At 42.3% G+C, this 26,808-nt stretch overlaps 1 protein-coding gene across 2 annotated transcripts in view; it reads left to right on the top strand.

Moving 5' to 3' along the window:
* The window catches only part of RASGRF2 (Ras protein specific guanine nucleotide releasing factor 2), a 248,493-nt gene that overhangs the window by 63,627 nt on the left and 158,058 nt on the right, over positions 1-26,808 (top strand). For both annotated transcript variants that reach the window (XM_045074406.1, XM_045074405.1), the window contains exon 2: positions 10,956-11,062. In XM_045074406.1, coding sequence (XP_044930341.1) covers positions 10,956-11,062 — 107 coding nt within the window. The remainder of the gene's footprint in view (positions 1-10,955; positions 11,063-26,808) is intronic.

Genomic DNA, 26,808 nt, shown 5'->3' with positions numbered 1-26,808 from the left:
CTGGGTTTCATTATTTTAGAAAATTGCAATTTAAAAAGATGGTCTTGGGCGCCTGGGTGGCACAGTTAGTTGTGCATGTCTTCGGCTCAGGTCATGAACCCACTGTCCTGAGGTCAAGTCCTGCATCAGGCTACCTGCTCAGTGGGGAGCCTGCTGCTTTCTCTCCTCCCCACTTGTGCACTCTCTTGCTATCTCTGTCACTATCCCTGTCTCTCTTAAATAAATAAATAAAATCTTTAAAAAAATTAATAAAAATAAAAAGATGGTCTTAATGTACTAAAACACATTTCTTTTTCATATTTTCATGTGCTCGTGTTATTTTTTTGTTGTTGTTTATTTTGTAGGCTTATGAATATTCTATTCCTTTTCCAACATTTGTATGAGGGTACTTGTCTTTTCCTTATTGATTTAGAAAACTGCTTTATGTATTATATACATTAATTAATCCTTTTACATTATCCGAGGGGTGCCTGGGTGTCTCAGTCATTGGGCATCTGCCTTTGGCTCGGGGTCATGATCCCAGCGTCCTGGGATCAAGCTGCACATCTGGCTCCCTGCTCGGAGGGAAGCCTGCTTCTCCCTCTCCCACTCCCCCTGCTTGTATTCCCTTTCTCATTCTCTCTCTCTCTCTGTCAAATAAATAAATAAAATCTTTAAAAAAATATATATATGTATAAACTTGGTACAGTGCCATAAAAGACTTTCCTTCTTAAAAGACACTAATTATTTCTTTATTTAGATAAGTATTTTCTTTTATTCCAGTTTTGGTAAACTCCATGTAATAAAAGTTGAGATATTGAATAGCAAAATCAAAACACTGTTCTAATCATTGTTTATATGCCTCTTGTATTGCATACCTTTTGCAATATCTTCTGTTTTCATCCCTTTTTAAACACCACTGAGAGATGGCCAACTAGTGACAGCATCTCATTCCAGTTTTAGAAAAGTCTTCTAAATCTGTAACTTTAACCTATTCTTCCTCTTTGTGTCTTCTGGAGCCACACAGGATAAATCTCAAGTCTGTCTCATCATCCACATTTCCCCTGCCCACGTTGTGTATAACCACGGCCCCTCTTTGACAGAGCACCTCAAGACTTGCAGCAAGCAGTCTGTAGGACTTACTTGTTTCCGTGTCAAAGTATTTTCCTCTCCGCCATGTGGCACTAGCTACCGTGGGCATTGACCGCATACATTTTTATTGTATAGACGTTCTGCATAAACGAGAATGTGGTTGGCAGATTGGAAGACAAATCAGTGGTTGACGTGAGAAAGTGATGAGAATGGTATGAAGTAAAAGGGGCTTTGGAGGATTCATTATTTAGAACTTGTGAAGTTAGGGGTTGTGAGAAGCCAGGACGGAATGGATATTGGCATGGTGATAAAGTTTTGTCATCTCGCTGTGAGAACAGACTGTGACCATGGTGCCTGAATTCTCAAGTGTGCTCAGTCAGTGGCGCTAGGCTGACCAGAATTAGATGTCTCTCTCTCAGGACAGTAAGTAAATGTGAAGACTGGCGGTGGAGTGAAGTCAGTCACATAGATCCGATGTTGTCTTCCACAATGTCCATCTCTGTCTGAAGTGGCAATGCAAAAGAAAGACAGGAACTTGTGTGAGACTTAAGGAAACATCGAGAGGAATCATTGTCTTTCCCTTGCCAATCAGGGATGATGACTTCAGCCACCATGCGTCTTGCTTCCCTTTTCATGAATTTCAGTATTCTTGGTGATTTATGGGAGCTCAGATCCCTTGGTCGATGAAAAGTTTCTCAGTTCCAATTTTTATATGACAGCCTCTGGAAGATTTGAAGAGCAACCAAATATATCAAGTTCTTTTAGCCATTCTTAAAATGACAGGTTTTTCTGGCATCTTGTCTTTGTCACTCTTAAATGGGTACAGTTTAATTTAACTCTGTTCTTTATGAAATTTGGAAGGCAGACACAATGTATTTTTGTTGTGGAAAACCACAGTAGGAGGCAGTTAAACTCTTACTCCTTGAGCTGGTTTCTAAGTTAAATTCTTATTCAATTAAAAACTAAAGTATGTATGGGTTTATAGAAGAATATATTCTGAGTCAGTTCTTAAAAACTGATATTACAACTTAGTATGGATTTTACTTTGTCATACTCATAGTTCAAGTTCACAGTCAATGCATTGGCTTCTTTTGGGACAGATCATTAAGCAAACTCTTGCAGGTCGTGGAAGCTTCAAGCTCCTCTCTCAGTCTTTGGCAGAATTAAGGATCTTTTCATCATGAATATCAAACCATCATCAAAAAATGTCCACAAGAACAAAACAACCAGCAACAACCACAACAAAAAACAGTATGACCTCTTCTTAATTACCAGGTACCCAGTGTGCTGGCTAATAATTTTCATACATCCTTTTCTTCTTTCCCTCATGCACTTTTATCTGAGAAGAACAGTGGGAAGAAAGGAACACTTGAATTGCCCAGATTTGTGGATCTGGACCAAGTCCAGCGTCCTAGGCAGACTTGAGAAGACTAGTTCCCAAGTGCGATCTGGCAGTGCCACCCCCACAGCAATGACACGATGAGCTTCATGCCTTTAAGGGCGCTTTGATATATATGATTGCATTTGATCTTTACCTTGGGGGTTAGTAGGACAAGTGGCCTTGTCCTCACCTTGGCCCTAGAACAACCTGAACACAGAAGCTTAACGCAGTTCATCCTTTGTCTCCAGAGGCAAGAGGAAAAACCTGATGTCCCACCTTGTAGCCTGGGGCTCTTTCTGCCGACTGGCACTGTGCCCTCAGATGCTGGGGTAAATCTGTGAAGTTGGCTTGCACTGGAGGGAATATACCCATGGCAATTCTGAATCTCAGAGTTAAAAAGGAAGTGAGCCAACAGGGAGGGGGAAAGCCTTCAGCATCTTAGATCTTTGTTTCTACGAACACCTGGAGGAGGTAGTTGGATGATTTGACATATGTTTTAACAATGAAGAGCTTCACTATGAAAAGATAAGAGTCTGTAAAGTAGTTGGGAAGTCAGCCTCCTTTAATACACACAGACTCTTCTTTGGAGCTGAAAGTGCCTGTGGGGTAGAGCTGTGGTAAAGAAATGATCCCATCACTAAGACAGGAGAGTGAAATGTTTTCTCTCCTAGTTACCACTGGAGCTGGGTCAAGGGCATAAAGCTTTACACTGCTCTTCAGTTAGTGCCCCACCAGTTGGCACAATGGTGAGCAGATGCCGTGGGCATAGCGGTACCTTACAAGTGACATTTCAATGACAGGAGTACCAGGGAGTGACAATTTGAGGAGAATGGTATTGGGAATCTTGAAGTGTGTCCCCCTTTTTCTGTGTCCAGCTAACCGTTATCTTCCACGTGTCTTCTGTCTCAGTCACACTAGGGCTGTGGCAGTGCAGCAGATTTAGAGGGATCCGCCTGTGCCTCTAGGGCTCGGGATGGGCTACTTTTCTCTTCAAAGGGCCAGTCGTATGTTGGGAAAACATCGTTTGGAGTTACTGGGCATGCCAAAGATAGCTCAGTTGGCCCGTGAAGCTGAGCTCCTCAGAACTCCTCAGAGTCAAAATGAGGAGTATAGAGCACATAGGGCTCAACTGCATGGGTATAACAGATGTTTCAGATGTATTTCATCTCCACTCTACAAGCAGTTACAGAAAGAACGAGAAAGCAGGAGGTAATGAAGGACAGGAAGAACAATAGGACCACATCCTTTATTTTCACTTTGGAGATGGACCTAAGACGCTCTCCACAGCTTTCTCTCTGTTTCCTGAAATACTTGGAGTCTCCCCTTTGTCTGGGATGGATGGCCGTCGCAATCCAGGAGAGTGATGGGGAGAAACACACGCTGGGCTGCAAAGGGTCACTGAATAGTGTTGTTCACATTCCCAGGAACTCAGAGGCCAGCCCCCAAGTCCTGGTGAGGATGGAGAGCTCCATCCCACGATAGAGCCTTGCTGTGATTCCAGAAGCACTGCCCCAGTCTGCCATCAGGATCCCGAGTTCCATGGGTATAAGTCACCCACCCAGGGACAATTTGGAAGGCACCCATTCCTTTATCCATCCTGTGTCCGACTTGCAGGGTCAGGCTACTGGGAGACCCAGAGGAGAAGACCACCATGGGTTCCTGTGGGGCATCTCCCATCCCTCCTCCTTGGCAGGGGCAGTGGGAAAAGGATACCAGGAGGATTTTCTGACTCCAGTGGCTGAAGAGAGAGGGTCGGTGTTGGTTCTTTTGATCTAAAAGTGAAAGATTTCAAGAACACTTGTGGTAATTTAAAATCCCGCAGTACCATCCAAATAATAATAGGCACAGAACAGCATTTTTAAAAAGAAGTTATTTTTCTGCTATATACTTTTAAAAAACCACAGGAGTTTTTAATCTGCCTGGAACATCACTGATTTGACCAATGTTTTTTACTTTCTCTAGATATACAGGTTCTATTATAAAGATGTGAACAGAATTTTTAAACTAGGTGTCTTTATTGTTGATTATATAACTGAATGTGTCCATTGTGACTCCAACAATTTAAAAAAAGAATGAACATATATATATATATTTTTGGCTATATAGCCGTATGTGTTTATTGTGTTTCAAACAATATAAAATGTAGAAGGGGGAAGTGGTCCCGTAGTCCTGTTCCTCAGCAACAGTCACTGTTAGCTCTAAATTTGCTTCTAACTTGCAGGAGCTTAAGGATGATAGTTTTAAGTGAGCTTGTGTTCTCACATTGGGTTGCATTTGTTCTGTCTGCAAAAATGCATGGCATAAACAGCAGCAAACCCAGTATAATAACAACCAGAAAAATGAAAATTTGTACAAAGCTACAATAGATACCAAAAAGACCCTGAACATTTAAAAGTGTTAGGTCTGGGGCGCCTGGGTGGCTCAGTGGGTTAAGCCGCTGCCTTCCGCTCAGGTCATGATCCCAGGGTCCTGGGATCGAGTCCCGCATCGGGCTCTCTGCTCAGCAGGGAGCCTGCTTCCCTCTCTCTTTCTCTGCCTGCCTCTCTGTCTACTTGTAATCTCTGTCAAATAAACAAAAAAAAATCTATTAAAAGTGTTAGGTCTGTTCATTATGTTCTTTGTGGCGTTTTATGGTCATTGCTGGTAAGAGGTAAGAATCTTCCGTGCATCTGCCAACCCATGACATCTGTTCTTTCTGCTCTTCTGAGTATTTGTGAGATCATTATGGGGTTCTGACTTAACATACTTAGGATAAAAAGATCTATTGGTCATTGAAGCAGTCTTTTTAAATCCCTTCTCTGGATGGCCAGTTGGATATAATTATAAGTCATGAAATTTATCATCACCTGTGGCTGTCAGAAGCAAATTTGTTAGTTTAATTATACCTCATGTTTCTTTACTCATGATTATTTTATCAGATGATACTGGGGGCTTTTCGTGTGTGCCTTGCACAGTGCCAGGATGAAGGGTACCAAAGGACCAGGCAGGCAGGAGAGAGACACACATACACATGGACAACTTTGAGGTGATGTGAGAAGAGGGCACCCCAGTTGACTGAAACCCAGAGGACAGAGTGACTCCATTTTGCCAGAAAATACCAGGGAAGGATTCTTAGAGGGCCGATTTCGGTGACATGAGTCATGAAAGTTTGGTAAGAACTTGTAGGTGGAGAAGAGGCTGGGGATGAAACAAGGTGTGTCAAGACAAAGCTATACCGGTAGAGAAGGGAATGAACACTTCTGAGGCGCCTACTGTGCAGACACTGCGTATCTGCTAATTTGATGCTGTCAGGTCTGCCTCATTGTCCTCGTTTTGCCCAGGAGGAAGCTCAGGAGAGTTATGTGTTTTGCCCAAGTTCTTGGGTTACCGCTTGGGGAGTCATGGTTCTGCCAGTAGCATGAGGCTGAGGAAAGAGCTTGTCTTCTGGTGGGAGTGATACCTTGGTGTGGCTGGAGTGTGGCCTGCCATGAAGGAAACAGATGGAAGTGAGGTTAAAGATGGAGAATGGAACCGATTAGTGAAGGGCATTTTCAGCCTGTGTAAGATTTGCTCGTGATTTGCTAGTGTTTGAGAACACTAGTAAGGGTTTGTAAGCAGACATGGGAAGCTTGACTGATTTTTTTTTTTAAGATTTTATTTATTTATTTGACACAGAAGAGAGTTAGCGAGAGAGGGAACACAAGCAGGGGGAGTAGGAGAGGGAGAAGCAGGCTTCCCTTGGAGCAGAGAGCCCAATGCGGGGCTTGATCACAGGACTCTGGGATTGTGACCTGAGTCGAAGGCAGACGCTTAACAACTGAGCCACTCAGGTGCCCAAGCTTGACTGATATTTTATTTTATTTATTTATTTTTAACTATTTTATTTATTTATTTGACAGAGATCGCAAGTAGGCAGAGAGGCAGGCAGAGAGAGAGAGAGAGAGAAGCAGGCTCCCCGCTGAGCAAAGAGCCCAATGCGTGGCTCGATCCCAGGACCCTGGGATCATGACCTGACCTGAAGGCAGAGGATTTAACCCACTGAGCCACCCAGGCACCCCTTGACTGATATTTTAGAAAGACTCTGGCCACCATGTTTTAGATGGAGGGAGTTGGATAAAACTGGAATTGGGGTTACAAGTATAGAAAGTATTTTTCTAAATTTGACCTGACTTTCTCCTTAAGACCACCTCTCCACTTAGTACTTAGTAAGTGGAGAAAAAAGAAGCTACATTTAGTTGAGAGGAGGAAACTCCGATATTGCTCCATGAATGTGGAAAGTCTCTTTCGGTAATTTGTTTTTCCCTCTGTACCCCACTGAGATGGAGTCTCACATGGCCTTGAGGGTGTGTGTATGTGTGTTTGTGTCAAAGATTGAGGCAATCTGGTGACTGTGGTCTGGTGGTGGTCTGGCTCTGCCTGAGCCCTCTGTTGGCAACCGTTGCTGAACTACGTGGCTGCTCTAACTTGCAGTTTATTTTCTCCCAGATCAGTCAGGGCCTGGCTGTCTGTATTGCCTACGTGGTCCCACTGTGGCTCTTGCTTGACCTTTATACCCCTTACTTTATCCCACGATAAGTTTTGATAGTGCCCTTCTCTCCATGGTCCTCCACGGTAGTACTGGGGAATGTCCAGTCTGCTTAGAAGCTCGTCAGGCTTTGTATAGCTAACCTCAAAACTTGGCCGGCCTGCCTATCTATCTATCTATCATCCATCCATCCATCTATCTATCTATCTCTATCTACCTACCTATCTATATCTGTCTATCTATCTAACACACAACTGCTGTGACACCAGTTTTGCCGAGTTACGTGATATGGTCACCACCCATGCAGTCATCACTCCGTGTTGTCATGAGAGTCGGGGGTGGGGCATGAAGACGTTCTGTGAGGTGGCATATCCTCTAGATCCCTAACAGGAACGTGATACAGAAACTCCTTGGCTTTTGGTTTTTGTTAATCAACCTTTTAAACTCCTCACCCTCTTCTAGGATTTTAGCCCCGATTGGGGAAAAGCTGTACCAGATGTGTCTCCATCTCCTGATTTCTCTTTTTACCTCAACCACTTCTCTCCGCCATTCTCCTTGTGTTCCCAACTCACTGGGACTTCTCTAGGTCATCCTGTCCTCCTTTAGAAAGAAACCGTTTAAACTCCCACTTTGGGCCATCATGGTGGCCAGGGTACAAGGAAGGAGTGAGGTCAGCTGTTAAGATAAAGGAATTTCAAAGGAATTTCAAACTGTCGCATTTGTCACCTGATGGTAGAATGGCTGCAGTAGTCTAGATGAGGGATAATAAAAGCCAGAAGAGAGTCCTGCGTGTGAGCCTTGGTGAAACCAGATGTGTGGGTGATGACAGGGAGGCGTTGAAGATGACTTTAGGGTTCCTAGTTGAGGCAACCATTGGATAAAGATTCACTTGACAGAGAAAAGACAAGAGGAGAAGGAGTCACTGTGAAGGCAGAGGGGAGGAGCAGGAGGTTTGTGGGGTGGGAGGAAGAGAGGGAAGGTAATGATTCAGTTTGGGGTCTGACTGAAATGCTGTCTAACAGGAGAAATGTGGGGCTGGCGCCTGCGAGAGAATCTGCCTGGAGAAATGGATTTGGGAAACAGGTGAGAATATCTAGGAAGAAAAGGAAGAGAGACTCACTTGTCCTTGTAAATGCTAAATTTAAAGTCATCAACAAGGTCATCCCTGTTTTAATTCTTCCTTGTATTTCACAATGACCCAGTACTTTGGGACCTCTCCTCCAGGTTCCTTGAAGCGGGACACCTCTGAGGTCACAGGGTACTGACAAGGGTGTCTGCTGCTACTTCTGATGCCCAAGGGGACCTTTAAAGCGCCAGGCTTGATGCTTAGATCCATGGTATACTAAGTTCATATCAGAGTGAGGCCAGAATATTCCACACAAAGAAAACTTTGATGAGTGGTTAAAAATAAATAATCTGCAGGTGTGTGCAGAGGCACTGTCTAATTTTTCGTAACTGAGCTGAGTTTGTTAAGTGAACTTTTGGGAATGTGACATGTACCTCTCAAAACCATCATCGTTATGCCTGAGACATGGTCTAACCTTTGGGCGTCCTCTGCTAATATAATTGCCTTGCTGTCTTTGAGAGGTGGCTTCTAATTGGGTTTCACAGTAGGCGTTGCTGTCGAGGTGCAGGTTGCAGCCTTTCAATGGGTTGGGCCGGGTCATTAAGCATTTCCTCTCCCTGGACTGGACAGCTGAGCCTGGACAGGAGCCAGCAGTTACTGAAATGCCATTACTCAGAGGCCTGACCTTTAAGACACTGACTTGTTATGTCATTGAGGTTCGACTTCTCTCCTCTCAAATTTAAATGGAGCTTTATTGCATACAGTGCTAAACTCAATTCTTCTCACTCTCCGTGGCCTTTCCATAAGGTTATTTCCCCCTGGTTCCTAACATTTAGTCCTCTGGCTGGACAAGGGGTTTAAGAACTAAAGACAGCTTGCTATTTACGAGGCTTGGGACCGTCCGTGGGAAGTGTGGTAGATTATCGCACGGGCACGACTCAGAGTCCTCCGAGGATTGATGATTGACGTACAGGTAACCTGAGGAGAAGTCTCTTAGCCAGTTTTCTTCTTTTTGGTAAAAATGTGCTGAAAATTCTTTCTTTTCCTCAAGTTCTTATTTTTATTCCAGTTGGTTAACATACAGTGTTCTCTTAGTTTGGGGTGTGCACTATAGTGACTCAGCACTTCCGTACATCATCCTGCGCTCATCACAGCAAGTGCCCTCCTTCACCCCCATCCCGTGTCCCGCCTCCTCCCACTGGCCTCCTGCTCTTGGAACCATTGGCTTGTTCACTGTCAGTAAGAGACTGTTTCTTGCTTTGTCTCTCTCGCTCTTTTCCCTTGTGCTGGAAATTCTTATCTCTAGGATTATTGTTCTGAAGGTTTTTAATTCATTTGAAGAAAATGAGTACATAACGGTCACCCTGAAGAAACAAGACCTTGAGCGGGCGTGGGTGGGAAGGGGGGACCACAGAAGGAACTCCGTGTTCGGCTCTGGCTCTCCTTAGAGCAGCTCTGTAGCCAGTCCTCTTTATGCTCCAGGAAGACATCCTGGGCAGGTCCAGTGTATTTTCTGATCATTCTTGTGCAATACACAGCTGTCCAGTCACGTTTCCTTTCCAGACAGTCTCAGTTTGGTGATTAATGTGTCCGGCCTCAAATAGGCTGGTGTAAAGTGAAAACTTCTTCCCTGGTGCAGATTTCAGATTCAGTTTGTCACATTCTACCAAAAGTAAAAACTACTGCTATTTCTAGTGAAGTACATTGAAATTATAGATTAATTTACTTCTCAGAGGTGATAAACACATTTCCTTATTCTTGGTCTTCAGTTACTTGTATTTGTTATTGCAAAGGCTGTTTTCAAAATGAAGCTTTGTGGGATGCCCGAGTGGCTTAGTCTTGGGTGTCTGCCTTCGGCTCAAGTCATGATCCCAGGGTCCTGGGGTTGAGTCCCGCATCAGGCTCCCTGCTTGGTGGGAAGCCTGCTTCTCCCTCTCCCTCTCCCCCTGCTTGTGTTCCCCTCTCTCACTTTGTCTCTCTCTGTCAAATAAATTAATAAAAATCTTTTAAAAAATTTAAAAAAACCCAACAAAATGAAGTTTTGTTTGTTGATATTATTATGCCAAAGTGCAATAAATTTTTGTGTATTGATTTTTGTATTTAACTATTTGGTTCAATGTTCTTATTTTAATAGCTTTTCAGTGAACTCTTGATACAGACAATTATATCAGCTGTGAAAATGGTGTTTTTTCCTTGCTTTCCATTTCTTGTGCCTTTTCCCCTTTATTTTTCTATATTGCCCTCCAGGCAGAATTAGTAAATAGAAGTGTCAATGACTGCCATTGTTTTCTAATTTTTGATTTTAGAAGTGTTGCTTGGTTTTTCCAACAACATATTTTATTTATTTATTTGAGAGAGAATGAGAGCAAGAGTGAGCGAGGGAGGCAGAGAGAACCCTCATAAGCCCGGTGGTGGGGGGCGGGGTAAGGGGGGTGGGCAGAGGAAGCAGTGGACTTGGAGCAAGGAGCCGGACTCGGGACTTCATCTCAGGACCCTGGGATCATGACCTGAGCCAAAGGCAGAGGCTTCACCGACTGTGCCACCCATGCATCCCAGAAGGGTTGCTTGTAAGGATACGCCAATTGGTAGAATATTTACAGTAAATTTTTTTTTGTGGATATCCTTTATTACAGTTAGAAATTTCAGTAAGGAATTTTAATCATGCATCTGCATAGAGTCTTATCCAATATCTTTTCTGTATCTAGTGAGGTGTTGTGGGCTGACTCTTACAGAAGGGTGTTAAGATGCAACCTATTGTATCTTCCAGGTGCAGAGTCATTGCTAAGTGGACTGGGGTGACACTACATTTTGAAACATGATTGATACAGTGTGGATGAATTTTTTAAACATATACCCTTTGTAGGGAAATACTGTATTATGTGGTCATGCTTGAAAAGTAAATCTAAAGTTTGTTTGTTTGTTTTTCTCTCTAGTATTACTTTACCGTTCTTTTTGGCCATGAGGGTCAGAAACCTCTGGAGCTGCGCTGTGAGGAGGAGCAGGATGGTAAAGAGTGGATGGAGGCCATTCACCAAGCCAGGTAGGGACTCACGTCCTCTGTGTGACGCTGGGTTGGCTGGGTCTCTCCCACTGAGGTTTTCACTGTTGGCTAGTTCTGGAAGAACTGGCAATTCTAAGATGGGTTTCCCGTTGGTATCTCCTTTTCAGTGATGTGTGAAATGATACTTTGAGCTTTCTATGGCTATATTCTAGCCAAAGATGAAAAGTAATAAATATATAAAAATAATAATAATACAAACTATGGAAAGAACCTAGATGTCCATCAACAAATGAATGGATCAAGAAGAGGTGGTGTATATATACAATGGAATACTATGCAGCCATTGAAAGAAATGAAATTTTGCCATTTGCAACGACGTGGATGGAACTAGAGGGTATTATGCTTAGCGAAGTGAGTCAGTTGGAGTAAGACAACTATCATATGAGCTCCCTGATATGAGGAAGTGCAGATGCGACATGGGAGGTTTGGGGGTTAGGAAAAGAAAAAAATGAAAGAAGGTGGGATCGGGAGGGAGACAAACCATAAAGACTCAAATCTCAAAAAACAAGACTGAGGGTTGCTGGGGGGGGTGAGGAGGGGAGAGGGGGGCAGGGATATGAACATTGGGGAGGGTATGTGCTATGATGAGTGCTATGAAATGTGTAAACCTGATGAGTCACAGACCTGTACCCCTGGGGATAAAAACACATTATATGTTTATTTAAAAATTTAAAAAATAATAATAATAATGGGTCACTTTTGTGGATTGTTCCTGTATGACAGGAGCCCTTCTAAGCGCTTCTGAATGAAGGCATGTATTGATTTGCTTATCCTCTCGATAATCTGGGGTTGGTCTTATAATTACCCCCTTTTACAGAGAAGGAAAATGAAGCTGGGAAGGTTGGTTTGCTTGTCTGAGGTCACACAGCTGGTAAGTGGCAGAGCTGGGATACAGACCCAGCCAAGCCCACGTTTGTAAACCCTGCCCCGGGCAGCCTGGTTATCAAGAGCGGTGATGCTGACTCGATCTGGGGAGATAGGAGAGTATGATTTTATTTCCTCCCAAGAAATACCAGGAAGGTAGAAAGAACTTACTTGGCCGCAAGCAAGAACAAGACATCTGAGAGTCAGGCAGCTCCCTCTCTCATTTTTCATATTCATTTCTGAAGTCCAGCCCATTTTTGCTTCTCATAGCTCCCAGGCTCACTGCTTTCCTGTCTGTCTGTCTCCTCCTTCATCTAGTCTCTGGACACTCTGTAAGTCCCTGCTTCTATCCCCGCTGCTTCCGGGGCAAGACTCCAGCTGGGGCCTATCTGCTTTTCCTTCCCCTGACATGCCCCCTGCTTCTCCTAAGTACCCTGCCATGCCTCTACCGCCCCGGTCCCTGAAACTGTCCCCCACAAGTAGCCCTCACAGGCCCCTTCTCCAGATTGCTGCAATTCTTGCTTTACCACATGTAGAATATTTAACGGTTTAGCACAACTTACGGGCTTTTTTTTTTTTAATTCTTTTTTTTTTTTTTTTTTTTTTTTTTACATATTTCCTACGTGTGATTTATGTTTCCTGAGCTGGATTGCATGCACCTTGAGAGTGAAGAGGAGGAGGCTTCATTTCTGAACAAAGCACAGTGCTAATTATGTAGTTGGTGACCAAAAACTATTTTCAGACTTTAAAGAGGATAGGGCATTTGTTCCGAGTTTAGATTCTTCTCGAATCCTTGAGATTTTTTTCTCTCCTGCCTTCCCCACCTCTCTTTTTCTCTTCTACTACTTTATATTGACCACCTACCGCCTCTGTGTCAGGCAGCATGCTGAGTACTTTCCATATATTGTTTATTCCTCACAGCTACCCACTTTACAGATGAGAAAACAGAGGCTCATGATTATTAAGCAGACTGGCCAACATCTATCATGAAGTTGTTAAGCTGCAGAGCTGGCCTTCACACCCAGATCAGTCTGACTCCAGAGCCTTTTAACCAGTGTTTTGGGTTGTACCTGTCTTCATTCTCGTCTTTTTCTCTTCAGTCGTCTCCTTTTCTATTCAAAGATGCAAAGAGGCTAATATAAAGTCAGGGTTGAGAGTAGAAGATATTATCTGCAAAATATTTCAGTTGTTTTTCTTTCCTCCCCTTCAAAATATTTCTTTGAGAGGCACAGGATTGGCGACCAAATGCTGCTCTCTGAGGGCGCCCCTGGGGTAGCTTGTCCACACCATGATCCTGGCACACGGTTCAGCTGTCTTTTCTGTCATTGTTTCTGTCTGACGGCTTTGCTCCAGACTTTACTGTAATGACAATGACTTGCTATAGAAAGAAGGTCAGGTCTTCAGAGGTGAAGGAAGTATCAAGTTGGCAAGGTAGAACTCTTGGGTTCTTTCTAGACACAATCTCTGTGTAATTCTTACCTGGGAATTAAAATGAAGTATGTAACTTAAAACATGTGTCTTTGCTCCCCAACCCCCTGCCCTTTTTCATTCCAGAAAGGTGAGATACTATTAGTAACCTAAATACGTTACTTTTGTAGTTGCCAAGCAAATACTGGGACAGACCAAGTAAAGAGTATGTATTACTCCAAAAATGGTTCAATTTTAAGTTTTTCTTTTTTTCCTATACCATGAGAGCTTTGTCATGTATGTGGGTAAGGGTCAGTATTTGGGGTTGATTGACATATGATCAATTAGGGCACTTGTGGTCTTGTCAGAAGACAGACTTTAGAAACTGCTTTAGTGGTTTAGGTGACCAAATGGTCAAAATTCTCTTCTCTTGTGGATATGAAGATTTAGTTAAGAATTGATTTTTTAAAAAATTTTCATTCATTGGATTTGCTTTTCCTTTGATTTGAGGCCCAGAACTGGGTTCTTTGATGACTTCTTTTAAATCAGACTGCTTTATACTTGAGTTCTTATATTTGACTTTTTGCACTGAGATGCTTCTTCAATCTTGTTGTTTTGTAAATCAGGGAAGATGACAACTTTTTCCTTTAACTTTGAGTGTTTGGTGTGAACGTGGTTCTGTAAAAGTCATTTTGACTGTTCATACATGTGCAGAGCCAGAAAGTTGATGAAAATGACTCACAGAAAGACTTTGTCAGCCAGTGTCGCTTGGCATTGGGCTAGTTACACAACCAATCAGTTGACTAAAAATTTCACCTTTCGAGGACAGTCTGATGGCGTTAATTTGGTGCCACTGCTTTTTAAATAGAAAATGCTCAGTAATTATGGTTTTACTTTTTTTAAAAACTCTTTTCAAAAGTCTGAGCTGTTGGTTAACTGACGAATATTTTAGCCTGAGAACAGGTCTTTTCTGAGTATCCTGCCAACCCTTCTCCTGGTCTCTGCTCAGAGAAACCCTTCTGCTCAGAACCCTTCTCCTGGTTTCTGCTCTTTTCCTGAGATGTCTTCTCAGTACTGTCCTGGGCATGCTGGCTTCATGTGCCATGCAAATCACATTCTTGCCGCTGATTTTTACACCTCCGAGCTGAAGCTACTTGCTCTAGCTGGCCTTCAGAGGATCTCTGGGTCGTTTTCTGGGATGCTGAGTTGCATGTTCTCTCCCTTTGATGGGGCCCAAGGAACAATCTTTTTGGAAATTATATTCTCATTTCAAAGTTCTGACGGGTTCCAGAAAGCTTGTTTTACAATTTTTCTTGAAGTTGGCCAATACTACATTTCTAAAACACTGGCACATTTCTACTATTGTTCCATCACTTATTACTGGTACCAGTTCATGGGAAGCTGCTAGCAGTCTTATTTTTGTCTGGGTGAGGAGAGGCCAGAGCATTTTAATAGCATGGAAGTTCTATGCTTATTCCATAAGTGGTTTGGTAGTTGAGTATGGGACTCCGGATAGTCCTAATAACCTGATTTTTCTTGTTGTTGCTGTGGTCTTAGTCATGTCTGTCTACTGTGGCTGATTTACTCATTGACATTAGGACAGTCAAAAACAATGACTCAGTTAATTGTGAGTCCTTAGGGCTCATTGGCTGAAAAGACAGCATCCACAGCAAGTTTTCTCCACTTGTCTTCTGCTGGAACGCTGTCCAAGCAAAGCTTCAGCAGTTAGAAGGTGGTTATGGCCTGGAAGAGGATTTAGGTATGCGGAGAGGTACCAAAGCTCTTCCTGTTCTGGTTGAAGCGTAAGACCCAAAGGACCTGGTCTGTGACAGTTGAGAAAAGAGAAGTGGAAAGTATTCCAGAGTTGGGGTGGAGGATAGACCTCCTCTAGGACTTTGTGACTACCTGCATGTGGGCCGTATTTTACATCAGGAGGTTATCCAACACATCTCTCAGGCCCTTGGTGTGGAGAATGTCACTTCCTGGGAGAAGAAATGATGGATGAGAGCAGTTGTGGGGCAGAGATGATGAGCGCTGGGCGGGAAGGGCCTCTGTGGGGAGTTGGAGGGTTTGCTTGCCTGGAAGTGGTGCCGAGGAGCCCTTTTAACGGCTCTCCTTGCCTTTGCCATGTAATATATGAGAAAATGAGTATTAGAAGTTACTAGAGAAGTGAGGTGTGTCCTGAGGGGAAAAGGGGAAAGCTGGCTTTGGGTTTCTACCAAAGCTGAAGTTAGGGGAGGACTTGTGAAAAGTTGGAGATGTAGAGAATATTACGCCTGGTACAGCGCACCATGGAATGTCCACGTCTTTTTCTTTTTTCTCCCTGGAAAGGTATGGCTTATGCTTTCAGTGTTTGGGACTGTTCTACTGTATCTTTTCCCTGCTTTCTATTTTTTCCAACTTTAATTCTGTTCAGACACCCCCCCCAGTCTATGTTTATCTGTAGTCCTTTTGATTACATGTACATGAGGCAGCCTGTAGTTCATTCTTTCTGCCCAACATCCTCAGTCCGTTCTTCCCTCCCCCACAACATACACAATCACAAACACACACACTCACCCCAACATAGTAACTGCACCAAACACCTAGTGCCTGTACCTCATCCTTTTTCCTTGGAGAGAGGCTTGATTTAGTGTGCAGTGTGCAATATAAAATCTGTCCAACAATAAAGGCCACACTGTGTATCACATCATCCCCATAAAACCAGCTCTTTAGAGAATGTGCATGGAGAAATCCCCTACATATCAGAAAAAAAGTGATTACACAGAAAAGCTGAAAGTGATTCGTGTATCACAGGGAAATGACAGGACTAGAAAATCAGAAATGGGCAATAATGTTATAGCCTCAAGCAATCCCAAAGCCATATTTTGTATTCTTCTCTTGTTAGACTATCACTACTTTAAAGCTCAAGATGTGGATTTTGTTCATTTGAGATATGTCTATATCTATATATATTTTAACCAAGAAGTTAGTCGCGCCTTTGCCTCCAGATTTGACATAATCAAAGAGATTTCAACACTTTTTTCTTTCTTAGAACCTGGGAAGCACAGCAGGAGAGAAAAGGGATGATATGTCTGTGGACAATGAAAGATTTCACTTGATGAGATCGTAGAAGTTGTTTCTGTAGGGAAAAGTTGGGCTTTGAATTGCTTTATTTTCAGCCCCTTGTTAATACTGTCACCTGTCCGTTCTCTTTCCCACCCCTCGCAGTACTTTTGCTTCTGCTGACCCCTCAGTGGGAGCTCCCTCTACACCCACAGCCTGGGTGCTCTGTCCATCTGCATGCGCCCTTCGGCCCGCCTGCGGGGGGCGCCACCGCCATGGGCTCTCACCATTCTGAGAACCTGTGCTTTTTTGAGGCAAATTTCAGCCCTGAGCCTCTGTGCTCACTTGCCTCGGACTCCCTTGCTCCATCATTGATTCCCTGGCCCTCCTAAACTTCCCCTCTGTTTACCAACCCCTCTTGGGCTTTTTTTCTGGTATTCTTTGATTCCTCATGAATCTCTCCCACCTTGAAAGCAAGCATTAAAATCCCTCCCTTGGCCCGGCTCCCTCCTCTAGCTGCCCACTCAGGCTGTGCAGCCCTGCTTTTGGAAGAAGCGGTTGGGTGGTTCTCCCTCGCACACAGCGCAGGGCTCCTGCTCCCTTTTCAGCCCTTTATGTTGGGTTTTTGTCCCTACCCCAGGGAAGCTGCTGTCACCTGAGTCAACAATGACTTTCCAAAGTGTTTTTTTACTTATGTAATTCCAACTTTCCATATATTTAATAGCTTTTAATAGTACAAGTAGTACATAAATCCAAGCTCTCTAAAAAAAGAAAAAGAAAATTCAAACAATGAAAAGGAGAGAGAGTGAAAAGTTATAGTTTCCATTCATAGCTCACTCTTCCCCGTCCCCACTCCCCAAACCCACTTACTTTCTCCAAGGTATTTACTGGTAACAACCCTCTGCTCAGTTTTTCTATACATTTGCATATCTGTTAGATAAATAAGAAAAGATAGATAAGATAGCTATGTAGATTATCTGAACACTTTTTACTGGCTAGTCACATTAGTTTCAGCCTTCCTTTTGATGTAGGAAGGACCTTAGGGGTCGAAGTCAAGGGCCAGGAAGGAATTCTTGAGACGTCTTTGGTGCAAAAAGTGGTTTTATTAAAGCTTGGGGATAGGCCCCATGGGCAGAAAAAGCTTACTGGGGTCTTGAGGAGTGGCTTATTATATACTTTCAAGTTGGGAGGGGGTTAGGGATAGCCTAAATCTCTAAGGAATTTTGGAAGCAAGGTTTCCAGGACCTTGTTGGGAAAAGGTCAGTTATCACCATCTATTAAAACCTCCATCATGTGATATAATACCATATGTGGAAAACCCAAAAGATTCCACTCCAAATCTGCTGGAACTTGTATAGGAATTCAGTAAAGTGTCAGGATATAAAATCAATGCACAGAAATCAGTTGCATTTCTCTACACCAACAACAAGACAGAAGAAAGAGAAATTAAAGAGTCAATCCCATTTACAATTGCACCCCAAACCACAAGATACCTAGGGATAAACCTAACCAAAGAGGCACAGAATCTATACTCAGAAAACTATAAAGTACTCATGAAAGAAATTGAGGAAGACACAAAGAAATGGAAAAATGTTCCATGCTCATGGATTGGAAGAACAAATATTGCGAAAATGTCTATACTACTCAAAGCAATCTACACATTTAATGCAATTCCTAACAAAATACCAACCATTTTTTTTTTCAAAGAAATAGAACAAATAATCCTAGAATTTAGATGCAACCAGAAAATACCTCGAATAGCCAGAGGAATATTGAAAAAGAAAGCCAAAGTTGGTGGCATCACAATTCCAGATTTCAAGCTCTATTACAAAGCTGTCATCATCAAGACAGCATGGTACTGGCACAAAAACAGATACACAGATCAATGGAACAGAATAGAGAGCCCAGAAATAGACCCTCAACCCAATGGCCAACTAATCTTCAACAAAGTAGGAAAGAATGTCCAATGTAAACAAGACAGTCAACAAATGGTGTTGGGAAAATTGGACAGCCACATGCAGAAAAATGAAACTGGACCATTTCCTTACACCACACATGAAAATAGGCTCAAAATGGATGAAGGACCTCAATGTGAGAAAGGAATCCATCAAAATCCTTGAGGAGAACACAGGCAACAACCTCTTCGAATTCAGCCACAGCAACTTCTTCCTAGGAACATCGCCAAAGGCAAGGGAAGCAAGGGCAAAAATGAACTATTGGGACTTCATTGAGATCAAAAGCTTTTGCACAGCAAAGGAAATAGTTAACAAAACTAAAAGACAACTGACAGAATGGGAGAAGATATTTGCAAACAACATATCAGATAAAGGGGCTAGTATCCAAAATCTATAAAGAACTTACCAAACTCAACACCAAAGAACAAATAATCCAAGAAATGGGCAGAGGACATTGACGGACTTTCTGCAAAGAAGACATCCAGGTTGCCAAAAGACACATGAAGAAGTGCTCCACATCACTTGGCAGCAGGGAAGTACAGATGAAAACCACAATGAGATACCACCGCACACCAGTCAGAATGGCTAAAATCAACAAGTCAGGAAATGACAGATGCTGGCAAGGATGCAGAGAAAGGGGAACCCTCCTACACTGTTGGTGGGAATGCAAGCTGGTGCAACCACTCTGGAAAACAGCATGGAGGTTCCTCAAAAAGTTGAAAATAGAGCTACCCCTATCCTATGACCCAGCAATTGCATTACTGGATATTTACCCTAAAGATACAAATGTAGTGATCCAAAGGTCATGTGCACCCGAATGTTTATGGCAGCAATGTCCACAATAGCCAAAGAAGATGTGGTATACATATACAATGAATACTATGCAGCCATCAAAGGAAATGAAATCTTGCCATTTGTGATAACGTGAATGGAACTAGAGCGAAATAAGTGAACTAGAGCAAAATAAGTCAATCAGAGAAAGACGACTATCATATGATCTCCCTGATATGAGGAAGTGGAGATGCAAAATGGGGGGGGGGTTCGGGGTAGGAAAAGAATAAATGAAACAAGATGGGATTGGGAAGGAGACTAACCGTAAGGCTCTTAATCTCACAAAACAAACTGAGTGTTGCTGGGGGAAGGGGGTTCGGGAGAGGGTGGCGGGGTTATGGACATTGGGGAGGGTTTGTGGTATGGTGAGTGCTGTGAAGTGTGTAAACCTGGCGATTCACTTACCTGTAACTCTGGGGCTAATAATACATTATATGTTAATAAAAAAATTTAAAAATTAAAAAAAAAAAAACCTCTATCATGAGACCCTTCAGATGTATATTGGTGGGCCATATGTTTGGGGGATGATTGCCAACATGTATCTTGGCGGATAGAGATAAAGGAAGTTGCCAAAAGAGTTTTTTTATGTTAAAAGTAGGTTTACAGAACCTGGTTTTGGGGGGCAGGGTTTGGCTAGGATTGCCTTTTGCAAAAAGTCGTCATCAAGGCAGTGAGTCCCTAGAGGAAGGTCACTCTGCTGTTTGAAGGACTTGTCCGTGGGCTTGTAGGTAGTAAGGAAATGTAATAATTTCTCTTCTGCGTTTGTTTCCCACATCACTTTTACACGAACTTGGAGGTTGTTTTTTTTTTTTTTTTTTAAATATCAGTGTACAGAGACCCAAATCTTCTCTTGGAATTTTCTTTCCTTTTGCTTCTACAACGTCACTCATTCCTGATTCTTCTTCTACTCCTTCGATCATTTTGATGAAGTTCTAGAACATAGGTGAGATTTGGTGGGGTGAGGTTCAGAGCCGATGAACAAGAAAGAATTCTTGAGACATCTTTGGTACAAAATGGTGGTTTAACAAAATGGTGGTTTATTAAAGCAAGGGGACAGGACCCATGGGCAGGAAGAGCTGTTGCCCCGGGGATGTAAGGAGTGGTCTATTCTATACTTGGAAGTTGGGGAGGGGTTAGGGATGGCGTAAGTCTCTAAGGAATTTTGGGAGCAAGGTTTCTAGGACCTTGAGGGGCTAGCTATTGTCTGGGGAAAAGGTTTTTCATTATGGTAAAATGAAATGTTAAACCTTCTTGTGAGACCCTTTAGATGTCTATCAGTGGGCCATATGCTTGGGAATGATTGTCAACTATCTTGGAGGTTTAGAGATAAAGTTTCCTAAAGGAATTGTTCAAGTAGCCTTCCAGGATCCTGGTTGAGGGTAAGGAGGTCGGTCAGGCTAGGATTGTCCTTTGCCCTTATCCCAGCCTTAAGGTGGGGGTAGTTGAGTCCCTAGAGGAAAGTCACTCTGCCTGTTTTAAGGGCTTGTCAGTAGGTAAGGAAATTTAATAATTTTTCTTCTGCCTCTGTTTCCCACATCAATTTCTTCTCCTCCTCTTTCACTGCCCCTTGTGTTCTATCTCTTTCTTTAATGTCATTGCTCTGGCCTTTGCACTTTTCTCTCCTCACCTGGCCTCCCCTGCCAAGGCTTCTGGAAGGTGCTGGAGTCACCCTTCCCTGGACTCTTGTGACACCGGATTCTGTGCCAGGTGCACCACGGGCCCTTTTCATTCAACACTCACACAGCCCATGAAGTCGGTGGTACCATCTCCACAGAGTCTGGGGTCTTAGAGGATGAAATAACCTCCTGAAGGCCGCTGGCCTACTAAGTGTCAAGGCTGACGTTCGAATCCAGGCCCGGCTAACCCCGGTGCCCGTGTCCCTGTCAGCGAGATGAACCACCTCTATTATGTGTAGAGTCATCTTTGTCTACTGGTGTATCTATATATCCTCTCCCCTTGGGTGCTCAGAGTTACGTGATACTTTATAAGTCCAAAGTCAAACTCATATTTTTCTCCATGTCCCCTTCTTTGTACGGCAGTATAGTCTCCTATACACATCCATTCAGTTACTCAAGCCGGCACCATCCTGCACCCTCTGCCCTCACAGCCCACTTCCATTCAGGTGCTTGGAGATTTGAGCCCTGGAACATCTGGTCTTTATTCCTCTCTGTGTCAGCGGCAGTTGCCTGGCTTACTGTGTAGCCACCTCACCTGTCTCTCTTCGAAGTTTGCCTCCTAATCCCTCTTCCCCAGGGCACCAGAGTGCCCTTTCTGAAAAGAACATCTGCTCTTGGAAGAACTCCAGGGTCTCTCTTAGCTGTTTTGGTTATTATCTTCCATTTATTTCTTACTAGAGAAAATTTTAACCACACGGAAGGATAGAGAGAATCGTATAATGATTTTTCATGTTGCTTTTCAGAAAAAAAAAAGCCTGTATTCATTCGACTGATACTCTTTCTATCCCCAAACTTGGGATTCAGTGATCCAGTCCCAGTGAGACCCATCCGGAGCGGACCTTTGTGAACCCCTCACACCACGCCGCCCCTGTGTCCTGGGTTGTAGCAGCTGTAGTACCACACCCAGGGATTCGAATGTGCTGGCACGGCCCCTTCAGTCTGACTAACAACCTTGTCCTTCAGGACTCAGCTCTCAATCATCTGCATCACCTTCCCTGGTCCTCTTCCTCCCCCTTGTAGAGAGGACCAACCATTCCCTTCTTGGGCTCCCACTGCAACCCCTTCTGTCTTTTCAAGTCCCTGCATATAATTGCATTGATTTGTTTATGTCTGTTTCTCTCTGTCAGCCTTCACTAGAAATCTGTACTGTTCACCTCTTATCTCCTGCTCCTGGCACAGTGACAAATTGCTTTTCAGAAATGTGTGTACCAATTTAATCTCCCTCCACTAGGACGTGAAAAAGCTGGAATCATTTTTTTAAACATCTGTATTATGTCATTGGGTGAAAAATGGTATTTTGGTGTAATGAGCATTTTCCTTATTAGGGAAACTATTTTTTGCTATTCTTAATATTTGTCAATGTTCTCTGTATGAATTGTCATCTCATGTCCACTGCTCATTTTTTCTATTGGTGTCCTTCTTATCAGTTTATGAGCTCTGTGTATGATAAAGATATTACCTTCTTGTATTTGTTGTAAATTCCCTTGAATCATTTTTTCATCTTGTTCTTATAATATGGCATTTTTTTGACAGAAAGAGTTTTTGAATTATAACCCAGTACAAATACTACTTTTGGTGGGGAGGTTGTTCTATTGCTTTAAAAAAAAGATATTTAAAAAATTGAGATATAATTCACATACCATAAAACCCACCATTTTAAATCATACAATTTAATGGGTTTTAGTATACTCACCAGGTTGTGTAAACATCACCATTATCTAATTCTAGAACATTTTTAATACCTGCAAAAAAAACCCCCTACCTGTTAACATTCACTCCCTACTCCCCATTTTCCCTACCCCTAGCCAACCGCTGACTTACCTTCTGTGTGTACGGATTTGTTCATTTTGGACATTTCTTTTTTAAGATTTTATTTATTTATTTGACAGAGAAAGAGAGAGCACAAGAAGGGGGAGTGGCAGACAGAGGGAGAATCAGGCTCCCTGCTGAGCAGGGAGCCCGACATAGGGTTCAGTCCCAGGACCCTAGGATCATGACCTAAGCCGAAGGCACATGCTTAACTGACTGAGCCACCCAGGAGCCACCATTTTGGACAAATCGTATAAATGGAATCATACAATCTTTTGTGTCTGGCTTTTTTTTCATTTACTACAATGTTAACAAACAGAGTTCATCCGTGCTGTAGTATAATCAGTCCCCTGTTCCTTTTTTTAATGGCAGAATACTATTCCATTATATGAGTATACCGCCTTTTGTTTGTCCATTCATCTGTTGGTGAACATTTGGATTACTTACATTTTTTGCTATTACTAACAATGCTTCTGTGAATACTCATGTATACATTTTTGTGGACATATGTTTTGAGATCTCTTGGGTGTATCTTGGAGTTGAATTACTGCATCATATGTTAACTCTATGTTTAACTTTTTGAGGACATACCAAACTAATTTTCCATGGTGGCCACATCATTTTACATTTCTAGTAGCAGTTTGTGAGGGTTCTAATTTCTCCACATCCTCACCAACACCTGTTTCCATTGCTATTTTATTTAGAGTCCTTGTAGTAGAAATTGAATATGAGAACTTATAAATAAACCCCTTTAATCTATTTGGGTTCAATGAATATAGTTAGATATATACTCTCTCTAAAGAATTTTTTTGTGATCAAAAAGAGAATTTACCAATACTATTTATGCATATTTGTAAAGAAATAAAAGTGTCAGTGTTAGGAGAGAATCATCAATACAATTTTGATATAAAACATTTTCTTTAATTTTACAATATAGTACTGTTAAATATATTTGCTTTTAGAATGAAGTAAGTAAGGGGCACCTGGGTGACTCAGTCATTAAGCATCTGCCTTCGGCTCACATCATGATCCCAGGGTTCTGAGATTGAGCCCTGCATTGGGTTCTCTGCTCGGTGGGAAGCCTGCTTCTCTCTCTGTCTCTGTTGTATTTCCTCTCACTGTGTCTCTCTCTGTCAAATAACGAAATAAAATCTTTAAAAAAAAAAAAAAAAGGAAGTAAGTCAGTGTTCCTTAAAATTTCTCTGCCCCCAAGTGATTATTTTACCATTATTGACTTTTTGTTATATTACCTTATAATAATATTTTCCTTGTTGTTTTTTTTTATATTTAAAGTGTTTTGGAAAGGATTACTGACAACTTCCCATATGCCCCAAACTTAGATGGTAAAGTAGTAAAAGCCTAACTATGAAATGGAAAGAAGGAGCAATATTTAGAGTCTTTAAATTTTATTCCTCTTTTTGATCTAACAGAGATGTTTGAGTTTTCATTCATTGTAAAGGGGACAAGGTTAGGAGAAGAGTCTATTAGTAGAGCGAGAAGGGTTTAGTTGGGGGCATATAGGTTAGAACCTCACCCTAACAGGACATCTAACAGGTATTGATTAGCCAGTGAAGCAGAGCTGTCACGGTAAGAGGATTTGTGAGCCAGAAAAAGCGGATGACGATATTCCTGCGGTGACCATGAGGAAAGCTGGGGACGCAGGGGGTCTTGCGTGGATGAGGGGCCTGCTGCCAGTGCTCACTGTTGTTTGGACGGGAACTGTACTGCTGCCGTCCAGGACTGGTTTTTCCCAGTTTCCAGAGACATCATGATGTTCCCGATAGGAGGAATGCTGATTCCAAAGAGTTTTCTCAGTAAAACTGAGTATAATCCTGGAGCTAGTGGGAGTTTTTCTTCAGCCAACTATAATATGATTTTTCAGTTTAGGTTTTGTTACAGTTCTCATTATGTATGGCTCACTAGCATATCTATTTAGCATATTATATCCTTCCGTCTCATTGTAACTATCTACCTCTCAGTCCATCTGTGTATCTATCTATCTAATTAGCAACTACGTCTTCAATCAGAGTAGCTAAGATGAGGTCCTGGCCCATCTAGCCATTTCTTGTGAAGTTAATACAATTTTTATTCTTCTGTAAAAATAATTAATGCCTATGATTTTATACCGCATCTCTCTGGGCTCTTGAGGATTCATACCATTGGAGTATTTCCTTTTCCTTTTCTCCCATATGGAATAGTGGTGTCTTGGTTTTGATTGTAAATATTACACATGAGTATTTTTACTTCCATATATATATATATTATATATATATATATAATATATATACACACACACACACACACACACACCTCAAACTTACCATCTGTTGCTACTGGACACATGAATTTTGGCTTTCATCATGTCGATTTCCTGTGGCTTAATTTTATTTATTTCACTTGGCAGTGAAGAGACTACTTTTTTCCACTGGTGGAAGTTAAACTGAGTAACAACAAAAAATAGTTAAACATAAAAAGAAATAATAAATAGATTAGGCAGAAATTCTTAAACTTGAGCAACTGGACAATTTAATCAGAACATATATTAGAAATACAGTAAAATAGAAATACCAACGCTCTGAAAGTTCTTACATCAAATGGAAGCATTTCAGTTGATTTGTCATAATCCATTTACTAGCGGGATGCATAAAGAAAGTTTTGTGAAGTAAAGTTGAGAAGATACCCTGGTAAGAATAATCAACTAGGGAGAACCAATTGAATGAATCAAATGACTTGAAAATTATGAGAAATGAAAATTATTATGTGAAGAAGAATAAAGCATGCAAAGTCGGTAATCTTAGATGACTTTTTTTTTCTTTTTTCTTTTTTTTTGTTAGGTGACTTTTTTTTCATTTGACAAGGACTTGTATTTGAATGACTGTCTTGTGCTAGGCCTCATGCCAGGTGCTGAACTGATCTTTAACATTTTTGCCTAGATTATTGTGGAGCCTCCAGCTTCTCTGGTCTTCCACCCCCCACCTCTGTCTTTTCCCATTACAGCAGCCAGAGTGATCCTGCTAAAATGTCAGATTCTGCCATGCCTCTTGTCAAAGCTCTGGATCTCATTCATGGTGAAAACCTGAAACTTTATATTGGTGTACAGGGCCCACCTGCTTTAGAATCCTGTTCCCTCTACTGCCTCCAATTTATTCCCCTCTAGTAAGCTAACCACTCTGCCTTTCCTCAGGCAACCCAGGCCTGCGTCTACCACTGGGCTTTTGCACATGCTCTTCCCTCTCCCTGGAATATTCTTCCAACCAGCTAACCACATGACTCACATCTTCAGGTCATGACTCCAGTACCATCTTCTCAGGGAGACCCTTCCTCATACCCTTTGTAACCCCCACTTCCTCTCATACTCCCCGCCGCCATCCTGCTTTTTCCTTTAAGGTACTAATCACCAGGTAACATATTATGTATTTAAAATTTTTATTTTATTGTCTCTTGTTCCCTACCACAATGTAAACTCCGTGAGGGCACAGTTTTGTTTTTTTGTTTGTTTTCCCATTTTGTTTACTCCTGTATCCAGTGCTTTCAACAGTTTCTGGGTATATAAGAACAGTCAATGAATAGTGAATGAGAGTCACAGAATTTGGAGTCACAGAAACATATAAAGAAAGTAATAGGGGTGCCTAGGTGGCTCAGTTCTTAACTGTCTACCTTCGGCTCAGGTCATGATCCGGCGTCCTGGGATCGAGCCCCCATCGGGATCCAGCCCGCATCGGGATCCTTGCTTGGCGGGAATCCTGTTTCTCCCTCTCCTACTGCCCCCACTTGTGTTCCCTCTCTCGTTGTCTCTCTCTCTCTCTGTCAAATAAATAAATAAAATCTTTAAACAAAAAAGTAATAAATCTTGCATAAGCCCACTCGTAGAGTAAGTAGCTGTCTTCTACTGTCTTCAATGAGCCATTCAGGTGTCCCAAGATGAGGAATGTAAAACCTTTACAATACCTCTTACCTATTCTCCCTTTGTGCCCTCTATTTTTGTTACTTACATATTCTTGGCTTTTAAATTGGTTGAGCTTATGTCTTAAAATAATATGGGGCACCTGGGTGGCTCAGTGGGTTAAGCCGCTGCCTTCGGCTCAGGTCATGATCTCAGGGTCCTGGGATTGAATCCCGAATCAGTCTCTCTGCTCAG

The sequence above is a fragment of the Mustela putorius genome, unplaced genomic scaffold, assembly GCF_011764305.1.
Source record: "Mustela putorius furo isolate JIRA1106 unplaced genomic scaffold, ASM1176430v1.1 tig00537350_pilon_pilon_pilon, whole genome shotgun sequence".
Classification (NCBI taxonomy): Eukaryota; Metazoa; Chordata; class Mammalia; order Carnivora; family Mustelidae; genus Mustela; species Mustela putorius.
This window is presented reverse-complemented; position numbering and strand designations above follow the sequence as displayed.